General features: G+C 37.7%; 1 protein-coding gene across 5 annotated transcripts in view; it reads left to right on the top strand.

Annotated features, from left to right (window-relative positions):
* Nucleotides 1–15,812, top strand: part of CDKL3 (cyclin dependent kinase like 3) — a 60,804-nt gene that overhangs the window by 2,603 nt on the left and 42,389 nt on the right. For all 5 annotated transcript variants that reach the window (XM_032837773.1, XM_032837774.1, XM_032837771.1 and 2 more), the window contains exon 3: nucleotides 5,120–5,314. In XM_032837773.1, coding sequence (XP_032693664.1) covers nucleotides 5,120–5,314 — 195 coding nt within the window. The remainder of the gene's footprint in view (nucleotides 1–5,119; nucleotides 5,315–15,812) is intronic.

Here is a 15,812-nt window from a genome sequence, read left to right as displayed (position 1 = left end):
TTAGTCAGTAGAGCATGTGACTCTTGTTGAGTTTGAACCCCACATTGGGTGTAGAAATAACTTTAAAAAATCTAAAAAAAAAAAAATCTTTTTTTTTATGATTGGGTAATATTCCATTGCATATGCACACCATATCTTTTTTATCCATTCATGTAATGACGGATACTTTGGTTGCTTCCATATCTTGGCATTGTAAATAATACTGCAGTAAACATTGGGGTGCATATATATATATATTTTTTTTTAAGATTTATTTATTTATTTGACAGAAATCACAAGTAGGCAGAGAAACAGGCAGAGAGAGAGAGAGGGAAGCAGGCTCCCTGCTGAGCAGAGAGCCCGATGCGGGTCTCAATCCCAGGACCCTGAGATCATGACCTGAGCTGAAGGCAGAGGCTTTAACCCACTGAGCCACGCAGGCGCCCCACATATATCTTTTTGAATTAGTGTTTTCACTTTGGGCAAATACCCATTAATGGAATTACTGGATCATGTGCTATTTCAACTTCTAATTTTTTGAGCAACCTCCATACTATTTTCCATAGCAGATTCTTCAATTTCTTTTTTTAAGATTTTATTTATTTATTTGACAGAGATTACAAGCAGGCAGAGATGCAGGCAGAGAGAGAGAGGAGGAAGCAGGCTCCCTGCTGAGCAGAAAGCCCGATGTGGGACTCAATCCCAGGACCCTGGGATCATGACCTGAGCCGAAAGCAGAGGATTTAACCCACTGAGCCACCCAGGCGCCCCCAGATTCTTCAATTTATAGTCAGCCCCTGCAACAGTGCTTTTCCTCCACATTCTTGCTAATTGTTATTTTCTTGTCTTTTTAATGCTAGCCATTCTGATTGGTGTGAGGTGATATCTCATTGTGGTTTGATTTGCATTTCCCTGATGACGAGTGTTGTTGAGCATCTTTTATGAGTCTGTTTGCCACCTGTATATCTCCTTTGGAAAAATGTCTATCCAGGTCCTTTGCTCATTTTTAAATAGTTTGTTTGTCTTTTTTAGTGTCAAGTTGTGTAAGTTCTTTATATATGTTGGATATTAAACGCTTATCCTAGACATCATTTTTAAGTGTCTTCTCCCATTCAGTAGGTTGCCTTTTTGTTTTGTTAATGGTTTCCTTTGCTGTGCAAAGGCTTTTTATTTTGGTATAGTCCCAATAGTTTATTTTTGCTTTTGTTTCCCTTGCCTTTGGACACAGATCCATAAACATATTGCTAAGGGTGATCTCTAAGGGAGTACTGCCTAATGTTTTCTTTTAGGAGTTTTACAGCTTCAGGTCTCACATTTAGGTCTTTAACCCATTTTGAGTTTATTTTTGTGTATGGTGTTATAAAGTGGTGCAGTTTCATTTTTTTGCATGTAGCTGTCCTGTTCCCCCAGTAGTATTTGTTGAAAAGACTGTCTTTTTGTGATTCTCTTGCCTCTGCTGTCAATTAATTGACCATGTAGGTGTGTTCTGTTCTTTTCATTATGCCTCTTCTGTTTATGTGTGTGTTTCATTGAACTCTGCATCCTGTTCTGTTGATCTGTGTGTCTATTTTTGTGTCAGTATCATACTATTTTGATACTGTAGCTTTGTAGTATATCTTGAAATTTGGGCTTGTGATACTTGCAGCTTTGTTCTACTTTCTCCAGATTGCTTTAACTATTCGAGGTCTAAATTTTAGGATTAATTGTTCTAGTTCTATGAAATTCTCCTCTTTCTTTGTAAGTCTATATTAGATATGATGGATCAATTTGGGTTTTTGCTTGTATTTTTGTTTTTTAAAGATTTTATTTATTTGTCAGAGAGAGAGAGTGTGTGCACATGCACAAGCACGGGGCACACAAGCAGAGGGAGCAGCAGGCAAAGGGAGAAGCAGGCTCCCCACTAAAAAAGGAGCCTAATGCAGGACTCAATCCCAGGACCCTGGGATCATGACCTGAGCCAAAGGCAGACCCTTAACCAACTGAGCCACCCAGGTGTCCCTCAATTTGTTTAAATAAAATAAATATATTAGGCATCTCTATTTGTGGATTGTTGAGTTACTCTATTTCTAGACAGTGTAAAGAAAAGGTAGAATCAGTGAAGATGTTATGATTTTGTGAGATGCCACTGCTGTTCATGATGACCTAAAACATTGTAATACCATAAGGCAACTGTTGTATACCATAAGTGAAAATTTGCTTAGATGGAGATCTTTTCCCAGGTAATATCTTTTGCTCTTTCTTCAGCTCTGTTACATTTAAGCTGATTATTTTTTTCTAGTTTATCATTTTGTAAAAACAACCAATATGTTGCAAGAACACATAAAGCAAATAGAAGATGTAGTTAACGGGGCACCTGGGTGGCTCAGTGTCAACTGGGCACCTGGGTGGCTCAGTGTTTAAAGCCTCTGCCTTCTGCTCAGGTCATGATCCCAAGCTCCTTCTCTGCTCAACGGGGAGCCTGCTTCCTCCTCTCTCTCTGCCTGCCTCTCTGCCTACTTGTGATCTCTGTCTGTCAAATAAATAAAAATAAAATCTTAAAAAAAAAAAAAAAGAAGAAGATGTAGTTAACTATTACAACTATTATACAAACTGTTTGGAAACACCTTAAATATTTATTCTCATTGGCTTGTTTGTTTGGGTGTTTTGTTTGTTTGTTTTATTTTTAAATAGGCTCCACACTGGGTCTGAGATTTTTAAATTGATTTTATCTAATTCAACAAGAGAGAGTTCTTGGATTAATTCACATTTTTAGTCTAAAAAGGTTGCCATTATGACTTCATTTGAATTAAATTTTTATCTGCTAGAATTTTATTAAATACAGTTAGAGTAATTAGTGACAATAGCTGTAGAAAAGTTGTCTGGTAATGAAGGAAAACAAAAGTAAACAACTTGAGGAGTAGCAATGGAGAATTTCTAGGAGTTTCACGGTTAATCTGAGAAAAAATTCTTTCCCCTGGTGGATCTTCCATAATGCTTATTGACTCACATTAACTCTTCGTTCCTTTAGCCTTTAAAATAAAGACTAGAGAAGGAATCAGTAATTTTCCTTAGCTGAAGGATTAGTAGTGTAGTGTCCAAAAGCAGTCAGTTGTCTTTGGTGCTACTATCACGGTGTCACTGCAGCACTCTGGCATCTTGCCAACCAGGGAAATTGGGAACAAAATAGGAAAGTAATCTGGCATTATATTCTGGCATGTTTTTCTTTTAGTCGTATTTTAAGGACTTTGGACTATGTGTTAGTACAGGTAAGTAGAAAAATTTATTATTGTGCTGTTAGAATAAAGACAAATATTTTTCATAACATTTAATTTTCTAATGAATCTAATATTGAAAATATACCTCTCAATTTTTAGCCAAATGAATAAATGCTTTTAGTAATTTGAAAATGTTAAATATTTGAGAACTGGTAATAATTAAGTTAGCATGTTAAAAAATAAGCGGGATAAAATACTGAACCTCATTTGTTTTCTAAGCTGATAAATGCCATTTTTTACCTTCTGAAGTTAACACTGATTGTTACTAGTTTAAGGTGTTTATTTTATTTAGTAGAATGTTACAAACAGTGAACAAAAAGGTATCCATAAATAATTGTATATTTTTGTGAAGTTCCTATGACTGTAAATTGTTATTTTGTGTATCTGTAAAGTTTCTATGTATTTTGATTCTCTTTTGTTCCAGTGTAATTAATTAATTTATACTGTCCACCTGGAACTTATGTTTCACTTTTGAGAGTTGAGGATCAAACTAAGAAAATCATTTCTTTGAAATCATCATGTACTGAGTGGCATTAAAATCCATGCTCATTTGAAAACATAACATTTTAAATTCCAGGTGTTAGACTTAACTATGAACCAAGTTGAGGGATAGAAAGATATGTCTTGGGGCACCTGGGTGGCTCAGTGGGTTAAGCCTTTGCCTTCTGCTCGGGTCATGATCTAAGGGTCCTGGAATTGAGCCCCGCCTCGGGCTCTCTGCTCAGCGGGGAGCCTGCGTCCCCTGCCCCCCACCTGCCTCTCTGCCTACTTGTGATATCTCTCTCTCTGTCAAATAAATAAATAAAATCTTAAAAAAAAAAAAAAAGAAAGAAAGATATGTCTTAGGGGCACCTGGATGATGCGGTAGGTTGAGTGTCTGACTCTTGATTTCAGCTCAGGTTATGATCTCAGTCTTGTGAAATGGAGCTCCACATCCACTGAGTACAGAGCCTGTTTGGGATTCTCTCTCTCCGGGTCCTTCTCCCCCACCCATTTGTACACACTCTTACTCTCCCAAATAAAGAAATAAAACTTAAAAAAAAAAAAAAGGTATGTCTTAGCAGCATACCAACTTGCATTATAGTACATTAACTCTAAATTATTTTAATAAATAATCATATGCCAACTTGAGGGGCACCTGGGTGGCTCAGTGGGTTGGAGCCTCTGCCTTCAGCTCGGGTCATGATCCCAGGCTCCTGGGATCAAGGCCCGCATCGGGCTCTCCGCTCAGCAGGGAGTCTGCTCCCCTTCCTCTCTCTCTGCCTGCCTCTCTGACTACTTGTGATCTCTGTCTGTCAAATTAAAAAAAAAAAATGCCAACTTGAAATAAGACAGTACATCTCCCCTTGTTCTGTATATATTAACTAAATATTAACTATGAAATAGTTTAGCATTTTCTTAGGTTTATTTTTTTTAGTAATCTCTATACCCAACATGGGGCTCAAACTCACCACTGCAAGATCAAGAGTTGCATGCTGTTCTCACTGAGCCTCTCTAAACTAGGAGCCCCTAGTTTAGCATTTTTAAAAAATAAGAATGTAAACAAATAAGTTGAAAATTTCCTATTGACATTCATGGAGTAAAATAGGCTTAGAATAGGGACACCTAGGTGGCTCATTCAGTTAAGTGTCTGCCTTTGACTCAGGTCATGATCCCAGGGTACTGGGACGGAGCCCCAAGTTGGGCCGCCTGCTCATCAGGGAGACTGCTTCTCCCTCTTCTTCCTGTTCATGCTTGTTCTCGATCTGTCTCTCTCAAATAAATAAAGCCTTTAAAAAAATAGGCTGAGAATATTTATGCTTTCAAAAATTATGTAGGTATCATATATATGTATAAATTATTACGCATGAAATAATGTATTATAAATCTGTTTCTTCTGTTAATAGCAATTTCATCATGAAAACCTGGTCAATCTGATTGAAGTTTTTAGGCAGAAAAAGAAAATTCATTTGGTGTTTGAATTTATTGACCACACGGTATTAGATGAGCTACAACATTACTGTCATGGACTAGAGAGTAAACGACTTAGAAAATACCTCTTCCAGATCCTTCGAGCAATTGAATATCTTCACAATAATAACGTAAGTGCTTCAGAGTAAGCCAAACTATAGGACGTATATGAATCGTAAATGCTCTTTAATGAAGGTTTTAAAAGTATTTTTCTGTACAATAGTAATTGTTATCCTGAAACTGGGGCCATTACCTATACTTTAGTTGCAGAACTGCAAAATGTGTTAAGTACACAGTAATAAAGTTGTAACTCTAACACAGACAAAGGATGGGGTGCTAAAGGAAGTATCAGTAATTTGGTAAGGAGGAACCAGCCATCAAGTGGGACCTTTTATTGGGGAAAGTACATCAAAATGTTGCCAGGCAGGCTCAAATGAAGGAAGGTTTAGAGGTAGGAACTAGAGACTAGGATGGAGAACGGCAAATAAATGTAGATGCCTTTAAGGAAAGAAAGCAGAAAGAAAGTTGCTAAGAGGTACATAGTCTTGCTTAACATGAAAAAATCAAGACCGAAAAGATCAACTGTTCTGAATTTTAGTCAGCTGCCTAGTAAGTGTTTAGTTCAGCAGGTTTTTATGGAGGTATTTCATTCCCAACTTCAGCTCTACTCTCTGGAAATTTAGATATATATTCAGGAAATAACAGGAAGAACCTAAAAAAATTTATTAGTAAATGATATAGACAAAACCTCTTATATCCTAAGCTTTTTTGGCTATCTTAATTTATTTTTTTTAAGATTTTATTTATTTATTTGACAGAGATCACAAGTAGGCAGAGAGGCAGGCAGAGAGAGAGGGGGGAAGCAGGCTCCCTGCTGAGCAGAGAGCCCGATGCAGGGGCTCTATCCCAGGACCCTGAGATCATGACCAGAGGCCTTAACCCACTGAGCCGCCCAGGCTCCCCTGGCTATCTTAATTTCTAATTTTCTGTCTTGCTAATAGTGCATCTCATTTTGTAGCTTTTTTTTTTTTTTAAGATTTATTTTTTACACAGAGAGAGAGACAGCAAGAGAGGGAACACAAGCAGGGGGAGTGGGAGAGGGAGAAGCAGGCTTCTCAACGAACAGGGAGTCTTATGGGAGCTTGACTAAGCCATCCGGGCACTCCTCATTTTGTAGTTTTGAAATGTGATTATAATCACAACTGGAATTGATAGTGTCATTTCCTTGCCAGCTGGATCCATAGGGAGGCATTAAAATGTAATAGTAAGAGCACAGTCTGTGGAATCAGTCTATCCTAGATTTTCACCCACCATCTTTTTTCTGGGTAACCACATACCTATGCAGTTCACAGCTCACTGCAGTAGAGTGCAGTGACAGGTGGTAGCCCCATTATGCTCTGGTCCCAGGAAAGTTACCTAACCTCCCTGAGCCTCACTGTCCTCATGGGTAAAATGATGAAGTACCTCACAGTTTTTTTTGTAACAGTCAAATAGTAGGTATAAAGTGTTGAGCATTGTGTCAAGCATATTTTAAGTACTTAATAAGTAGTGCTGGTAGGGAGTCCGGAATAGTTGTGTTATCTGAATCTCTATTCTGCTTTACCTATTTGAAAGTGTTTCTTGAATCAAGGGAGACACCAGTATGGGCTATAATCGGAATAGAGGACTTCAAAGAGGAAGTAAAACTAAAGTAAGTAGAATTTGGAATTGTAGCTAAGATTTCACCAGAATAGAAGAGAAAGTAGATTCAGATGGGGTATTGCTGTGAGAACAGTGGCAGGCCTGAGCAGGGGACTTAAGAGAGTGGTGATGAGTGAGCTCTACAGAGACTAGGAAAAGGGTGATAAGATTGCATGGGTTCCCTGAGGAGAGGTTTCCTGAATCTTGAAATTCGTCCTGAAGAGTTTGGACTTTTTCCTGAGGATACTGGGAGACCACAGAAGGGTTTTGAACCTGGCTATAACAGGATTAAAACAAAACCTAAGCTAGGATGCCTGGGTGGCTCAGTTGATAAAGCGACTGCCTTTGGCTCAGATCTTCATCCTGGAGTCCTGGGATGGAATCCTGCATTGGGCTCCCAACTCCATGGGGAGTCTGATTTCCCTCTGACCTTCTCCCCTCTCATGCTCTCTCTCACTTTCTCTCTCTCAAGTAAATAAACAAAAAATCTTTAAAACAAACAAACAAAAAACCCTAAGCTTATTTTGGCAAGTGTAGAGGAAAAGTATGGGTAGAAGCAGAACAGATGAGAGGCTATTATGACAGTCCAGATATGAAGTGGTAAGGATTTGAAATAGTAAGCGGAAGGATGGCAAAGGCAGTGGATGGAAAGACTCAAAGAGGAAATGATAGGATGTGGGGTCTAAGTAAATATGAGAGGGATGTGAACAAAGTGAGAAATCAAAGATAATTACAAAATTTTTAATTGAGTACAGGAGAATTATGGTGCCACTGGCAGCAACCAGTTTTACAAGGGAGAATTCCTTTTAGAAACATTGATATATTTTAAGGGACAGTGAAAATTTCTAACTCAGAATAGTGGTTGACCTATTATTTAACATGGGCTTTCTAGGAAGTTGTCAGAACTAGATATCCCGATTTGGGAATCTTCCTCTTAGATATTACAGTTGAAGAAGTAAGGATGGATTATTCTCCAAGGAACAAAAAGGAAAGTAAAATGTAGTCCTCAGCACGAAATATGGAAGAATATCCGTGGAATCGTGGGGGCAGCAGAGAAAAAGCCCTAGACAGAGACACCTAAATTCTTTTATTCTCTTGATCTCACCAAGGACCTAAAGGAAAATTATCCCTGTCACTCACCTCACAGAATATTGTAAAGTTAGTTACTCTGGGGAATTAAGTCAGCCATGAATGAAGTGGCTCATTAGAATATTGTTATGCCTATTATCTGGATATCTGGGTTCTGGCATTGATGATTTAAGGTTATCTTCATGTTGACAAAAATCAAGAAAGGAAAACTTTATTTCCCTAATATCTCCAAAATTCAGATGAATATTTTTATGTAACTGAAATGTCTGAGATAGTGTCTACCATGATACCCATGTTACTGTTCATAAGAATTTAGGAAGTCAGATATAGTTCAGTACTTGAAAAAGCTTTTTATCTCCAGAAATATTTGTTTACTTTCTTTTATTTAATAATGAAAATATGTTTTCTTTCTTACATTGGCTTTTAGGCAGCTCAAATAAAAATTTACTATTTAGTTTCAGTAACTAGTTAATTATAGGAATTTGGTTTATCTTTTTCACTCTGGTTGTTTTTTTAAAATTTAAAATTTTGATATGGTTAGTAGTATAAATAAGCCTCTTAGACCTCAAACAATGTAACATTGTGTGTCAACTATACTTCAGTAAAAAAATTTAAAAATATATTATAAAATATACAAATTATGTAGCATAAAATTATGTGCTATTTGTTTTGAGGGGCACTGCTGGTCTCCCACTATCAAACACACAAGTGAAAGTTGACTATATGACATCCTGCTTTCACAAGTGGGATGTCATATAATTTCAGCTCATTATTTTAGAGCAAATGGGTCTGACAAATTAAAACTGTGTAAACAGGGCACCTGGCTGGCTCAGTTGGTTAAGCATCTGCCTTTGATTCAGGTCATGATCCCAGGGTCCTGGGATTGAATCCCACATTGGGCTTCCTGCTTGGCAGGGAGCCTCCGTCTTCCTCTCTCTCTGCAGCTCCCCCTGCTTGTATTCTCTTGCTCTCTTTCTCTGCCAAATAAATAAATAAAATCTTAAAAAAAAATAAAACCGTATAAACAATAAATCTTACCATGCTTTTATTTCATGTAATTGTTAAAAACTCAAAGTTTTGGAATTCATGTGATAATTCAGACTGCTTATTGTTTACTTACAGAGAAAATCCCATACATACACAAAGTTGTAAACTTCATACAAATCAAAATAATTCTTCAAAAATAGTCCAAGTCTGCAAGCTTGTGAAGCAATATTAAGTGCTATGTAAAGAGCTCATTAATTCAAAATGAATAATGTTTTGTGAATCCTAAAAAAAAAATATAAGCCTCTTTGAAACCATTTTGGAAGTAAAGTGTAAATGCAAATATTTGGCTAGTTAAGGGGAAGAAATGGTTAGTCATTCCCTCATTCATTTATCCAATAAATAAATATTCATTGAACATCTTCTTGTAGTGGTCATTGATTGTAGTAGGAGATGAGGATGCAGCCTTGAGTAAAAGACTTTGTTCCTTTCTTTATGGAACTTCTTAAATTTTATTAAATTTTCAATAACCTTTATGAATTATTAGTTATTCTGACTGATACCTAAGCACTGTTGATATTTCTTAGCCCCATCCCACCTCCTACTCCACAAAGCCCTTCTTCCCTAAGTAGAGACCACTTTTGCATAGGGTTTTATTTATTTTTATTTTTTAAAAGATTTAATTTGAGAGAGAGAAGGACAGAGAATGAGCAGTGGGGTGGGACAGAGGGAGAGAAGCAGACTCCCTGCTGAGCCAGAAGCCTGATGAGGACCCCAGTATTAGGACTTGGAAATCATGACCTGAGACGAAGGCAGACCCTTAACCAACTGAGCCACTCAGGTGTTCCTTGCATGGTTTTTTTTTTTTAACTCTGCTTTGAATTTTAAACTCATAGTCTTCCAAACAAGGAATTGTTATTATTTGGATAATGTTATTGTTAACATTTTACTATTATTTAATATGTTTTGGGGTGACTGGATGGCTCAGTCAGTTAAGCGGCCCACTCTTGGTTTCTGCTCAGGTCATGATCTCAGGGTCAGGAGTTTGAGCCCCACATCAGTCCCTGCACTCAGCACAGAGTCTGCCTGAGAGTCCCTCTCCCTTTCACTCTGCTCCTCCTCTGTACCCGCAACTCACTCATGTGCACCCGTGCACTCTCTCAAATAAATAAATAAATCTTTAAAAAAGATTTTACTATATTAATATTTGCTATATGTGCTTCATCTATTTTGTTTTGAGGTATTTTAAATTATAGGTACCCTGACATTTTATCCCTAAATAGGTCACTATGTATCTCCTTATAAAAGCTTATTTTCCACTGGACAGCCCCATGCTGAAGATTGAAACTGGACCATTGTCTTATACCATACACAAAAATAAACTCAAAATGGATGAAAGACCTAAATGTGAGACAGGAATCCATCAAAATCGTAGAGGAGAACACGGGCAGCAACCTCTTTGACCTGGCTGCAGCAACTTCTTACTAGACACTTCTCCAAAGGCAAAGGAAACAAAAGGCAAACATGAGCTATTGGGACTTTATCGAGATAAAAAGCTTTTGCAAAGCAAAGGAAACAGTCGACAAAACCAAAAGACACCTACAGAATGGGAGAGACATTTGCAAATTCCTTATCAGATAAAGTGCCAGTATCTAAAATCTGTAAAGAACGTATCAAACTCAACACCCGAAGAGCAAATCACTCAAGCAAGCAATGGGTAGATGACATGAACAGACATTTCTCCAAAGAAGACATACAAATGGCCAACGGACACATGAAAATAAATGCAACATCACTCAGCATCAGGGAAATACAAATCAAAACCACAATGAGATACCACCTCATATCAGTCAGAATGGTGTGAGGTGATATAAAAATTAACAAGTTAATCAAAATTAACGAGTCAGGAAACAACAGATGCAGATGTTGGCAAGGATGCAGAGAAAGGGGAACCCTCTTATACTGTTGGTGGAAATGCAAGCTGGTACAGCCGCTCTGGAAAACATTATGGAGCTTCCTCAAGAAGTTAATACACTACGACCCAGCAATCACACTACTAGGTATTTAATCCAAAGATACAAATGTAGTGATCTGAAGAGGCACCTACACCCTAATGTTTAGAGCAGCAATGTCCACAATAGCCAAACTATGGAAAGAGCCCAATTGTCCTTCGACAGATAAATGAATAAAGATGTGGTATATGTATACAATGGAGTATTATCCATTAAGAAATTGAAATCTTGCCATTTGCAAAGATGTGGATGGAACTAGAGGGTACTATGCTAAGCAAAATAAGTCAATCAGAGAAAGACTTTTATCATATGATTTCACTCATTTGTGGAATTTAAGAAACAGAATAGAGGAGCATAGGGAAAGGGAGGGAAAAATAAAACAAGATGAAATCAGAATGGAGAAGAGGGAGACAAGCCATAAGAGAGACTTTTTTTTTTTTAAGATTTTATTTATTTGACAGACAGAGATCACAAATAGGCAGAGAAAGGAGAGAGGAGGAAGCAGGCAAAGCAGGCTCCCTGCTGAGCAGAGAGCCCGATGTGGGGCTCGATTCCACGTCTCTGAGATCATGACCCGAGCTGAAGGCAGAGGCTTAACCCACTGAGCCACCCAGGCGCCCAGCCATAAGAGACTCTTAACCATAGGAAACAAACTGAGCGTTGCTGGACGGGAAAGGGCTGAGTAGATGGGGAACTAACTGGGTGATGGGCATTAAGGAGGGCATCTGATGTAATGAACACTGGGTGTTATATGTAACTGATGAATCACTAAACTCTACCGCTGAAACTAGTAATACACTATATGTTAATTAATTGAATTTAAATTTGAGAAAACCAGAAGCATTCTCCTATATAACTTCAGAATCATGATTACATCTGCACAATAAACAATTCCTTAATGTCATGTAATACCAAACATATTAAAATGTACCCAATTGTTCCTAAAATGTCTTACAAATGATTTATTAAGATCAGGATCCAATCCAATCCAATCCAAGGACTGCATATTCCATTTGTTTTTTTACAGCATAAAGGGAATTCCCAGTTTTTTGGTCTGCCTCAAACATCCTTATTCAGCCTCTTTCTAGAAGCTACTTGCTTATTTTTTCATATACACATTAGCGTTTAATTGTATAATTTTCCAACTGGAAATTTTATCAAATTGAAGTTCTAGGTGATTTGTTTATTTATTTTAAGATTTTAATTTATTTATTTGTCACAGAGAGAGGGACGGCAAGAGAGGGAACACAAGCAGGGGAGTGTGAGAGGGAGAAGCAGGCTTCCCGCTTAACAGGGAGCCTGATGCAGGGCTAGATCCCAGGACTCTGGGATCATGACCTGAGCTGAAGGCAGATGCTTAACTGCTGAACCACCCAGGTGCCCCTGAAGTTCTAGGTGATTTAGAACCAGGTTCTCTGAGGCTGTTAGATGATATGGAAATTTGAGTTCTCCCTTCGGATGAGTGTTTACATTCAAGCATATAGGATATATAAGCAGAGGTATTATAAAGCAGATTTTTAAAAAAAATTTAAGATTTTATTTATTAGAGTGAGAAAGAGAGAGCACAAGCAGGGAACAACAGAGGGAGAGGTAGAAGACGACTCCCCGCTGAGCAGGTACCCTGATTTGGGGCTCAATCCCAGGACCCTAGGATCATGAGCTCAGCTGAAGGCAGATGCTTAACCGACTGAGCCACTTAGGCATCTGATTTTAAAACTTTTCTAAAAAATACTTTTAATTTTCAGGCGCCTGGGTGGCTCAGTGGGTTAAGCCTCTGTCTTTCGCTCAGGTCATGATCCCAGGGTCCTGGGATCAAGCCCTGCATCGGACTCTCTGCTCAGCAGGGAGCCTGCTTCCCTCTCTCTCTCTCTCTGCCTACTTGTGATCTTTCTCTGTCAAATAAATAAATAAATAAATAAAATCTTAAAAAAATTAAAATAAAAAATATTTTTAATTTTTAAAAATTTATTTAAATCCCAGTAAACATACAGTGTAATATTATTTTCAAGTGGTAAATCAGATTTCAACATGGAGTTTTATGTAGTTCTGGAGCATTTACTACAAAGTAAAGGGGAAATAAACTCTTTGAATCCTCAGTCTGATAGTTCACACTCTATACGAAAATTAATTCAAAATGTGATGAAAGACCTAAATAAAAGTGCTGAAACTATAAAACTCTTAGAAGAAAATCTGTGTGACAATTTATTAGGTAATTTTTTTAAAAAAGATTTTATTTATTTATTTGACAGAGCGAGATATCACAAGCAGGCAGAAAGGCAGGCAGAGAGAGAGGAAAGCAGGCTCCCTGTCGAGCCCAGAGCCTGACTCGAGGCTCTATCCCAGGATTCTGAGATCATGACCTGAGCCAAAGGCAGAGGCCTAACCCACTGAGCCACCCAGGCATCCCTAAGCAATGTTTTTTTTTTAAATGGATTTTATTGTTAAGTAATCTCTATGCCCATTGTGGGGCTTGAACCTACAGTAGAGCTGCACACTTCTGACTGAGTCAGCCAGGCATCCCTAGGCAATAGTTCTTTAGATATAACATCAAAAGCAAAAGTAATAAAAGAAAAAAGTAGACAAATTGGACTTCATCAAAATTAAAAACTTTTATACATCAAAGGACACTATCAAGAAAGTAAAAAATTCACAGAATGTGAGAAAATATTTATAAATCATATATCTGATAAGTATCCAGGATATGTAAAATACAACTCAAGAATAAAAAGATGACCCAATTTAAATATGGGCAAAAGATTTGAATAGACATTTCTCCAAACAAGATATATAAATGGCTGATGCACATGAAATGATGCTCAATCTCAATCTCATTAGTCATTATGAAAATACAAATGAAAATTACAATGAGAAATCACTTCACACCAGGCTGGCTGTAATTTAAAAAGCAGACAATGACGAATATTGGCGAGGAAGTAGAGAAATTGGAACATTCATACACTGCTGGTGGTAATGTAAAATGGTGCAGATGGTATGGAAAACAGTTTGGCAGTTCCTCAAAAAGTTAAATATAGAATTACCATATGACCAAGCAATTCTAGTCCTAGGTATCTACACAAGAGAATTGAAAACGTGTTCACATGAAAACTTGCACAAGAATATTCATAGCAGCATTATTCATAATAGCCAAAAAGTGGAAACAACTCGAATATATATCAGTCTGATGAATGGATAAACAAATGAGGTATATACATAAAATGAAATGTATTTAGCCATAAAAAAGAATGAAGTACTGATACAGGCTACACCATGAATGAATTTTGAAAACATCATATTAAATTAAGAAATTCACATGTAAAATACCACACAGTATAAATTCCATTAAAATGAAAACTTTGAGGCTGGCAAATTCATATTTGTATATCTTCTTTGAAGAAATGCCTATTCGAGTCCTTTGCTCATTTTTAAACTGGGTTACTTGTCTTTTTATTGTTGAATTGTACTTCATATATTTTGAGTATTAGATGCTTATCAAATACAGAATTTGCAAATATTTTCTCCTGTAGGTTGCCTTTTTTGCATTCTTGATTGTGTTCTTTTGTATTTAGTTCTTTTTATTTATTTATTTTTAAAATTTTTATTTGTCAGAGAGAGAACATGCACAAGCAAGGGGAACAGTAGGCAAAGCAGGCAGAGGGAGAAGCAGGCTTCCTGCTCAGCAAGGACATGATCCTGGAACCCTGGGACCATGACCTGAGCCAAAGGCAGATGCTTAACTGTCTGAGCCACCCAGGCATCCCTATTTAGTTCTTTTAATAATTTCTTTATGCATATTCTTTAATTTTTTAAAAAAGATTTTATTTATTTTAGAGTGAGAGCGCTAGTGTGGGAAGGGATAGAGGGACAGGGAGAGAGAAAGACTCTCCAGCAGATTCCCGGCTGAGTGCAGAGCCCAGTGTGGGGCTCAGTCACACAACCCTGAGATCATGACTTGAGTTGAAACCAGGAGTCGGATGCTTAACTGACTGAGCCACCCAGGCACCCTGGATATTCCTTATTTGATGAGATACTGTATTCATACTTTTCTGTTCTTTAGACAATTTTAGACATTGTTTCCTTTAGTTTAGAATGTTTTTTAAAGTTTTATTTATTTATTTTTTTCCGTAATCTCTACACCCAACGTGGGGCTTGAACTCACAGCCCTGAGATCAGGAGTCACACACACTGCTGACTGAGCCAGCCTTAACTTAGAACATATTTAAAATAGTTCATTATTGTCTTCTTTCATTCACTCATTTTTTTTTTTAAGATTTATTTATTTTAGAGAGAGTGAGAGTGAGTGAGTGAGGGGAGGGAGAGAATCTGCAAGCAGACTCCCCAGTAAGCATGGAGCCCTATGCGGGGCTCAATACCAAGAACCATGAGATCATAATGAGCTGAAACCCAGAGTCTGATGCTCAACTGACTGACCCACCGAGGCACCCCAAGGAAGATTTCTTACGGACTGCTTTTCTTTCCATAGGTGGGTCATACTTGTTTCTTTGCATACTTTTTTTTTTTTTTTTTAAGATTTTATTTATTCATTTGACAGACAGAGATCACAAGTAGGCAGAGAGAGGCAGGCAGAGAGAGAGAGGAGAAAGCAGGCTTCCCGAGGAGCAGAGAGCCCGATGTGGGTCTCCATCCCAGGACACTGGGATCATGACTCGAGCCGAAGGCAGAGGCTTTAACCCACTGAGCCACCCAGGCGCCCCTGCATACTTTTTTCAGGGAAAATTTTTTGGAAATTTATCATTTTTTGTTGAAAATCAGAATTTAAAATAATGTGGAGGGGGTTCCTGGGTGGCTCAGTTAGTTAAGCAACTGCCTTCCGCTCAGGGCGTGATCCTGGATTCCCGGAATCGAG

Source organism: Lontra canadensis, unplaced genomic scaffold, assembly GCF_010015895.1.
Source record: "Lontra canadensis isolate GAN:19392208 unplaced genomic scaffold, GSC_riverotter_1.0 scaffold99, whole genome shotgun sequence".
In the NCBI taxonomy this organism is placed as follows: domain Eukaryota; kingdom Metazoa; phylum Chordata; class Mammalia; order Carnivora; family Mustelidae; genus Lontra; species Lontra canadensis.
The sequence above is the reverse complement of the archived record's forward strand: the minus strand, read 5'-3'. Positions and strand labels throughout refer to the sequence as shown.